Source organism: Motacilla alba, chromosome 28 (assembly GCF_015832195.1).
Source record: "Motacilla alba alba isolate MOTALB_02 chromosome 28, Motacilla_alba_V1.0_pri, whole genome shotgun sequence".
Taxonomy (NCBI): Eukaryota; Metazoa; Chordata; class Aves; order Passeriformes; family Motacillidae; genus Motacilla; species Motacilla alba.
The window spans coordinates 507,643-516,610 of record NC_052043.1 but is presented as its reverse complement, the minus strand read 5'-3'; the positions used below and the strand labels follow the sequence as shown (position 1 = coordinate 516,610).

Sequence of the window (8,968 nt, the reverse complement as noted above, 5' to 3'; positions counted from 1 at the left end):
ATCCTTTTGGTTTTTTTTTTCCCTCCTTAAAATCCTTTTGTTTTTTTTTTCCTCCTTAAAATCCTTTTGGTTCTTTTTCCTCCTTAAAATCCTTTTGGGTTTTTTTTGCTGGACATTCATGATGCTTTACTTTTGTTTTACTTTTTTTCCCCCTCCTTCAGGGTATTGTGCAATCACTGGATCCTTTTATTCCATCCCTGTAAATAGACAAAGGAACCAGAACACGGAGTTTTTCCTGGAGTGGCTGTTCCATTACCTGTTGAAATGAATCCCACATCCAAACACCTTTATTCCCCACAGATGGGCCAACCTGCCCTGAGCTAATCCTGTAGAAGTGAATTGAGGAAAAGGGAAAAAAAAGGAATATTTGTGCAGGTGATGCTCGTTGTTTGAGCCTGTGCTGCCTGTGGATCCAGGGACAGCATTCCCATAGGGATGGACCCCAAGGCTGGGAGGATGAATGTTTGAAATCAGTACCAAAAAAACCAAAAAAATTGAGGGAAATTCCCATGAGGAGACTCCTGCAGGGATGCAGTGTGACAAAGGCACAACAAACCCAGGAATTTGGGCTCCTGCTGGATCCATGCTCGTGGATTTTACCTGTCCAGCCTGGAGCTGTGGCTGCTGTGCTGCTGCTGGACCTTTCCTCCTTCCTCCCCCAGCAAATGCAGGTTCCAGCCAGGAGAGGGAAAGGGCTTGGACGTGCTGAGAACCCTCCAATCTCTTCCCTCTTTTTTCCTCGGGAAGAGCCGGAGTGGACAGACATTTCTTGGCTTGCAGGGTGTGGATAAAGGTCCTGTCAGCAGCTGCCTTTTTGCTAATCCCTTTTATTCCAGCGAGGAACGCTCCACGCTCTGCTCTGAGGCTCTTTAAGAGTGCTTTGATTTTAGGGTGGGGATTTCAGCCCACCCTGGCCCAGCTGAGCACCCCCAGCCGTCCCACCAGGAGCTCCCATGGATTTTGAGGCGCGTTCCCAAGCCTGAGGAGCTTGAGCCAGCCTGCCAAGGTTTGCTTTGTGCATCCCAGAGCCGCCCTCCCAGCGCTCTGATGGACATCCCAGATTTCCCCTCGCTCCCTCTCCCTAAAGCTTGCAGGAAATTGCAACCCGATAGGAGCGAGCCCTGTCTCTTGTCCCTCATTGTTTGAGGATTGTTTACATCCCCTTTTTTGTTATCCCATCTCCCTGACTCTTCCCTGACCTCGCCGGCTCGTTTGGTCCATTGTGTGTGGCTGTTGTTGTTCCAGGGAGTTCTTAGGGAGGAGGGTTGGAGCAAACCCTGGGATTACTCAACCCAGCCTGCTCCTTTTTGGCTCCATTGCTTTATTCCACCCAAATAATAATAATAATAATAATAATAATAATAATAATAATAATAATAATAATAATAATAATAATAATAGTGATGATAATTCCCTCTAAGTGCAGTCCTAAGTGCACTCTCCCACTGTGGATTTGGGAGCAGCTCACACACCTCTCCTTGGGATTTTTTTTTTTTTTGAGGTCACATTTCCATAAAGCATTCCTGAAAAACGCAGGGACCAAGCAGCAGGAGGCTGCAGGAAACACCAGCCCCATCCTGAATATCGATCCCCGTGTTTTCTCCCCGGGAGCACGCAGGATCTTGATCCTGAAAAGTCAATCAGGGCTGGATTAAATTTTACAAATGAGTTTGGGATTTCCCACCAGCGGGCCCAGGGAATCTTGCAGCGGATTCTGGAGTTCTCTGCAGAGCATCCCACAGCCTGTTCCCCCGGAGCAGGGCTCCTGCTGCTCCCACCGACAAGTGCATGCGAGGGCAGGCAGATCCCGGGCTGCTGCTGGGGAACACGTGTGAGAGGCCCTGGGGACGGCGAGGAGATGTTTACGCTGGGAGGGGACTGTTGACAGTGCAGCTCAAACGCTGACGTTATTCGGGGCAGCCAGTGCCGTGCTATATTTTGCTTTTTTGCTCCTCTCCTGGGGGTCAGGCAGAAGGGAAGGATCAAATGGGGCTGGCAGGGCTGTCCTTGGCCGGAGCAGGGAATCCAGCAGCTGCAGGCAGGGAAGGTGGTGAGGAGAAGCAGCGACTGTGACTCGGTGCTGTGCTGGAAGTCGAGGTCAGGGTGGACTCTGGGGCGTGGAGACACCATCATTGCTCAGAGGTGGTGGCCCCAGGAGATGTCTGGGTGGTGTCTGGAGCCCCACGTGTGCTGCAGGGCCGTCGGCAGTGCCAGAGGATGGCCGGAAAACGTGGAAGTGTTTTGTGCTGGGAGAAGGGAGCTCGAGGTGCTGATGCTCTCTGGGTGGCTCTTGAGGTGGGAATTTGCCTTCCACTGGTGCCAGTTCCCGTGTGTCCCCATCTGGCTGGGTGGGTACCTGACATTCTGTGTTCATCTCAAACCAGCCTGTCTCTCTTGTTCTGTTTTTAGCATGGCTGACAAGAACAGCACCCTGAAATGCACGTTCTCTGCTCCTGGCCACAGCACCACGCTGCTGCAGGGACTGGCCTCGCTCCGAGCCCAGGCTCAGCTGCTTGATGTCATCCTCACTATAAATAATGAAGTGTTTCAGGTTCATAAAGTTGTCTTGGCTGCCTGCAGTGACTATTTCAGGTGAGAATCCCATAGGGAGCAGGCACTTTCACCTTTCCCGTGGGTTTGCGGTCTCCCCGTCCTCCCCGTCCCAACCTCCCCACCACACCCCAAAAGTCCCACCCTGCAGAAGCCTTGGGAGGTTTGGTTTGCTCCACGCTGTCCTGCAGGCAGGTAGAGGTTCAGGATCAGTCCCTCTGCACTCAGGTTTGTTCTGCTGCAGCTGCTGGGCCAAGGCAGGAGCCCAGGCTCAGGTTTTGACCCCACCTGGGCAGGTGTTGGTGCTGCTTTTGCTGTTGGAGCCTCTTGAGAGGCAGCGAGGGCTCCAAAATGAGGCATCCCATCCTCCTGTTCTCTTTAGCCCCCACGGCTCTGTCTGTCGGGCTCCCTGCCCCTGGCCTGAGAGCACCAAGTGTGGTCCCACAAGGTCTGGGAGAGCCGTCCCCGCTGGTGTGGGCTGGAACCCGAAGCACTGCGAGGAGTTCCTGCAGCCAAATTAACGCAGAGGGAGCGATTGCAGGGCAGGGAATTCAGTCCTGAGGGAAAATAGGTGTTTCATCCCTCTTGCTCTGCCGCAGAATCACTGAATTGCGGTCGAGGTTGGAAAAGATCTCCAAAGTCATCAAGTTCAACCTTGTCACCAGCCCAGAGCACTGAGTGCCATGTCCAGGAATTCCTTGGACACCTCCAGGGATCCAGACTGGGCTGCACACAATTGATCCTGGAGCTGCTCTCCCCCCAGCTGCTGGTGGCCCTGCTTTGTTCCTCCCTGCTGGCTCGGGGCCACTGCCAGGCTGGTTTCACTGTCAAAATCGAATTGCTGAGTAGGTTCCTCCTTAGAACCTCACTGGCTCTCAGGAAGGTTGTCCTGGGGAACAACAGCAGAATAATCCAGGTTTTGAAAACACTCTGTGGTTTTTATCTGTGGGAAGGGGGAGGGAGAAGAGCGAAATTGAGGCATTTATATAATCAGCATTTTAGAACCATAAGATTTTTGAAGGGAGTTGCATTCTAGTTGATGATTTGTCTTCAGCATGGCAGCAATAAAGGCTTTCCTCTCCCTGCTCAGCTGGTGCAGGAGCACACACGTGGCTGGGTGTCCTCTGGGGCGAGGGATCGGGGCTGGGACATGGGATATGCTGGGATTTCTGCAGAATGCTCTCATCTGCTGCACGGACAAATAATTGGGAACAGCGTTCCTGGTCACTCGCTTACAGCAGGCTGATCTCACACGCAGATATTTCCTTCTTTAGGTCATTTAGGATTTCTTGGGCTTTTGCTGGAAGGCAGCAGGTTTTCTAGCCTGGTTTGGACAGGAAACTTGGAACTCCTGTCTTTTGACAGTGTTCCCAAGATATTCCTTTATTCCCGTGTCGACGCAGGGTCCGGTCAGCATTTTTTGGGGCTGACTCTCACCTTGGAGCCGGCACAGGCGGCTCTGGTGACACCACGGATTTACCTTTCCCATGGAAAAGAGCAGGTGGAAAAAACCAGCCCAAAAAGAGCGGTTTTGTGTGGCATTTTGTGTGACATTTCGTGCATTGCTGGGACGCGCGTGCAGTGGCAGGGAGCGGTGGCACTCCGCATCGCCCCGTGTCACTCCACGTCACCTACTCTGACTTTCCCTGACCCACAACTGCTCTGCCACCGCTCCTGGAGCACCACGGGGTGCAAACCTTCACCCCCCGCCAGCCCTGGGCAACGAAACCCCCTGGAATGAGCTGGGAATGGCCCAAAGGGCCGAAAAGGGCCCAAACCCCACAAGTGCAAGCCCGTCCCCATCCCGCCCCCGGCGCTGGGAGCTGCGGCCTCGCAGCCCTCGGCGTGGAATGTGCTTCCTGTGGAATTTAGGAGCCTCCCAAGGAGGTGATCCAGGGCCTGAGCTCTGCGTGGCCTGGGCGAGTGATGTGCTCGCAGCTGTGCTGTAACTGAGCCTTTTCCCCCCTGTTTTTGTTTAATTGCCTGTCAGCCCCCTGCTGCAGGGGCTGCAGCTCCCATTTTTTCAGGCCTTGGGAAGGAGCCTTGGAGGGGAGGTTCTGCTGGAAGACCAAAGCTGTTCATGAGATGTGTTGCACCTGCAATTTTTGAGCCATTTCGTAGTTCCCTGTGAGGTAACAGGATAACAGGGCCTGAAGGCCTCGCTGCCAGGAGTCGCTGGCCTCCCACCACAGGTGTGTTCCTTCCTTGCGCTCCCAAATCCTAAACCTAAGCCTAAAACCCTTCAGGGTACAGCTGCCAATCTCTGCTGCCGCAGACCCCATGGGATCCCTTTTTGCTGGATGCCATTGGCGTCCAGAATTGTTCACTCCCTGCTCTGGCAGCTCTGCCTCTTCCTGGAGCTTGGTCCTGTGGCCTGCTCTCATTCCTGCTGCCAGCGGGATTGAAAAACTTCTCCAGTTGCTGAATATTCCTCCTCAGTGCACTGTTTATGCAAGCCTTATGTAAGTCATTGCACACTCGCGCTTCTCCTGGCTCGCAGAGATTTAGCCTTGATTTATTCCCCCTTCCCCACCCCAAGAGAACCAGAGCGTTAAATGCAGTCCAGTTCCGAGGTGCTGCACCTTTTGCTGACGCCGGGGGGGATTTTGTTGTTTGTGTTGCTGACCTGCAGGGCGATGTTCACGGGCGGCATGAGAGAAGCCAGCCAGGACGTGATCGAGCTCAAAGGCGTGTCCGCCAAGGGCCTCAAGCACATCATCGACTTCGCCTACAGCGCCGAGGTCACTCTGGACCTCGACTGCATCCAGGACGTGCTGGGAGCCGCCGTCTTCCTGCAGATGGTGCCGGTGGTGGAGCTGTGCGAGGAGTTCCTCAAGTCCGCCATGAGCGTGGAGACGTGCCTCAACATCGGCCAGATGGCCACCACCTTCAGCCTGGCCTCCCTCAAGGAATCCGTGGACGCCTTCACCTTCAGGCACTTCCTGCAGATCTCCGAGGAGGAGGATTTCCTCCACCTGCCCCTGGAGCGCCTGGTGTTCTTCCTGCAGAGCAACAAGCTCAAGAGCTGCAGCGAGATCGAGCTGTTCCGCGCCGCCGTGCGCTGGCTGCAGTTCGACCCCGCGCGCCGCGCCAGCGCCAGCCGGGTGCTCTGCCACATCCGCTTCCCGCTCATGAAGTCCTCGGAGCTGGTGGACAGCGTGCAGACCCTGGACATCATGGTGGAGGACGTGCTGTGCCGCCAGTACCTGCTGGAGGCCTTCAACTACCAGATCCTGCCCTTCCGGCAGCACGAGATGCAGTCGCCGCGCACGGCCGTCCGCTCGGACGCGCTGTCCCTCGTCACCTTCGGCGGCACCCCCTACACCGACAACGACCGCACCGTCAGCTCCAAGGTCTTCTGCCTGCCCGACGCCGGCGGCCGCCAGTTCCGCGAGCTCACCGAGATGGAGGTGGGCAGCAGCCACTCCTGCGTGGCCGTGCTGGACAACTTCGTCTACCTGGTGGGAGGGCAGCAGCTGCAGTACCGCAGCGGGGAGGGCGCCGTGGACGTCTCCTACCGCTACGACCCCCACCTCAACCGCTGGCTGCGCATCCAGGCCATGCAGGAGAGCAGGATCCAGTTCCAGCTCAACGTCCTGCGCGGCATGGTTTACGCCACCGGCGGCCGCAACCGCTCGGGCAGCCTGGCCTCGGTGGAGAAGTACTGCCCCAAGGACAACGAGTGGACCTACGCGTGCTCCCTGAAGCGCAGGACGTGGGGCCACGCCGGGGCCACGGCGGGGGACAAGCTCTACATCTCGGGGGGCTACGGGATCTCCGTGGAGGACAAGAAAGCCCTGCACTGTTACGACCCCGCCGCCGATCAGTGGGAGTTTAAGACCCCCATGAACGAGCCCAGGGTGCTGCACGCCATGGTCAGTGCCAACAGCAGGATTTACGCCCTGGGAGGCCGCATGGACCACGTGGATCGCTGTTTCGATGTCCTGGCCGTGGAATATTACGTCCCCGAGACGGACCAGTGGACCACGGTGAGCCCGATGCGCGCGGGGCAGTCGGAGGCCGGCTGCTGCCTCCTGGAAAAAAAGATTTACGTCGTGGGGGGCTACAACTGGCACCTGAACAACGTGACCAGCATCGTGCAGGTCTACAACACGGAGACGGACGAGTGGGAGAGGGACTTGCACTTCCCGGAGTCTTTTGCTGGCATCGCCTGTGCCCCCGTCATCCTCCCGCAGGTGACGAGCCCGAGGTGACTCCGGGGGGCTCTGGGGCTGTGGGAGAGGGAAGGACAGAACAGCTCCAGAAAGTTCCTCCTCCTGCCGCAGGAGTCCTGGCGAGCCGGTTCCGCCAGCCAGGCGGACTGAGCAGATGTTACAGCTGGGAAAAGCTTTTCTCTCCTCTCTCAGCCTTTTTTTTGGTGGGGGGTGCATTTTGCCAACTTTTCGTATTTTTAACGCACCGCACACGTTGGCAGCTCAGGAGTCACTCAGCACTGGGGTCTTGTTTCCAAGAGATCAGGTGAGGGGTTTTTTATCAATAGCTCCAAAAATAAAAATCGTCGTGCGTCGCTTTGTTGGTTTTTTAGCAAACAAACAAAAAAAACCAAAACCAAAACCTGTGTAACACGCTGACCTCCAGAAGCAATAAAAGGACAGTGGGAGCTACAGGAGCTCAGGTGCTTGGACTGGGAAGGCAGATCCCTGTTTTTCAAAGGTGACTTCTCCTTTTTTTTTTTCCCTTCCTGAAAAAGGGAATATCTGTCCCTGCACACCTCTGGTCTTCCCTGCTTGGATCACGCTGCAGCTCCTCGCCCCCTCCAGCTCCTCCAGTGCAGAAATGCTCCCTTCACTGGGGCGTGCAGAGTTTGCAGCACTCAAGCCACGGTGAAAGCTTGATTATACATAGACAGGCCTGATTGTTGGGGTTGAGAAGTGCCAGAAATTGGGCTGCCCTGGCAGTGAGAGCTCCGCAGTCGCCCACGAGTGAAGCCAAGAGCTCCTGCAGGTTCTGGGTCAGGGTTTTCACCTTTCCCAACGCCTTCATCCCCACTCTTCCTCCAGTAGAGGAGGTGGGTGCTACTCCTTCAGCAGCTGGAAGGTTCTCTTCCCTGCCACGTGAGTGAGCTGCTTGGCATCCCAAAATGATGGGAGTCCCAGTGGAATGTGGTTTTGTTGTTGTGGTGGTATTTTAAGTGAAGAGGCCGGTTTAAGATGGCTCTGTCATTTTTGTAAAAATCTTCACTGCACAGAACACTTGCTGAACTTTCCTCAAGCCATTTTCCTTATTTAATTTGATGAATGAATTGCAAAAACCTCTGCTTTTATCAGGAATTCTGTTTCCAAGGGCTTTGTTTTGTATCTGTGTCAGCTTGATTTGGATGCACGCGGTCTCCTTTTGTAGAGGAGCTGTTGCATTCTGCTCTGAAATAAATCCTGGGCTGCAACCTTTAGTGACAACCCGTAATGTCTGCTGTGCTGATGCATCCTTGAGAGGTCTGTGTGAAGCATGCACTCCACAGCTCAGGGATTCTTCTGGAATCTTCTGTGGGTCAGAGCACCTCTGGGTGGGATGCAGGGTGCTCGCATTCTGAATTTCAGGTAAAAACCGTGCAGAGTTTCCTCTGTTCCTCTGCATCTGCTGCTTTGCCAGTAATAAATCCACGGGAAGGACGTGTTGCTGCGTGGAATGCTGCAGTTGGAGGGCTCTCAGGCACTTCACTGCCTCTTTGCTCTGTTCCTTTGGCCTGGCCTGGCCGCCAGAAACGCCCGGGACGGGCTTGGCAGAGGCAGGAGATGCTGAGAGGATGAACTGGAACTCAGTTCAAGCTGCACAGTTCCAAAAGAATGGATTTTCCCTGTTGAATGGTTCCACATGTGCATGAAAATGGTGTTTCTCAGGTTGGGAGCAGTGGAGCTGCTCCTCCCTTTGCTGGGTGGGATCTGCTCAGACCCCTCCGAGGCTGTCGTTCCTTCATCCGGAGTGGCAGAGAGGGGGTTCGGGGGGTGTTTGGGATAAATCCTTCCCTGGCAGGGTGGGCAGCCCTGGCACAGGTGTCCAGAGCAGCTGGGGCTGCCCCTGCATCCCTGGCAGTGCCCCAGGCCAGGCTGGAGCCACCTGGGACAGTGGGAGGTGTCCCCATGGCAGGGGCACCAGATGGGCTTCAAGGTCCCTCCCAACCCCAACCACTCTGGAATTCCATGGTTCTACAGCACTTACATATTTTTCCTGTTTTATTTGAGCTTTTCCCTGTCCCTGGGGCGGCAGTGGGTGCTTTGGGTGCTCTCTAATCCCGGAGTTTTTCCGGCTGTGCAGCCGGGTTCCCATCCCAGAGATCCACGTGGAGCCCATCCCTGCACTCCCTTCCTGAGGAAACCAGACTGGATTTTTGATGTTTCCCCTTCAGGCTTCTCAGGTAGGTGTGTGTGTGTGTCGGGGGGAAAGAGGAACATCCTTGGGA

At 55.3% G+C, this 8,968-nt stretch overlaps 2 protein-coding genes across 4 annotated transcripts in view; both read left to right on the top strand.

The window, feature by feature from the left end:
* The window catches only part of LOC119712358 (single-stranded DNA-binding protein 3-like), a 5,043-nt gene extending 4,180 nt beyond the window's left edge, over positions 1-863 (top strand). The window contains exon 5 of the mRNA XM_038163462.1: positions 837-863. Within this exon, the coding sequence (XP_038019390.1) occupies positions 837-863 (27 nt within the window). The remainder of the gene's footprint in view (positions 1-836) is intronic.
* On the top strand, positions 99-7,175 carry KLHL26 (kelch like family member 26). 3 transcript variants are annotated; one of them, XM_038164069.1, is made up of 3 exons: positions 99-1,006; positions 2,410-2,592; positions 5,183-7,175. In XM_038164069.1, exons 2-3 carry the CDS (start codon positions 2,411-2,413, stop codon positions 6,762-6,764), a joined length of 1,764 nt encoding a protein of 587 aa, XP_038019997.1. In that variant the 5' UTR covers positions 99-1,006; position 2,410; the 3' UTR covers positions 6,765-7,175. The 3 variants fall into 3 exon arrangements, with proteins under 3 accessions (XP_038019997.1, XP_038019996.1, XP_038019995.1); XM_038164068.1 differs by lacking the exon at positions 99-1,006 and adding an exon at positions 1,502-2,295; XM_038164067.1 differs by lacking the exon at positions 99-1,006 and having other exon boundaries at positions 1,502-2,592.
* Positions 7,176-8,968: the final 1,793 nt, after the last annotated feature.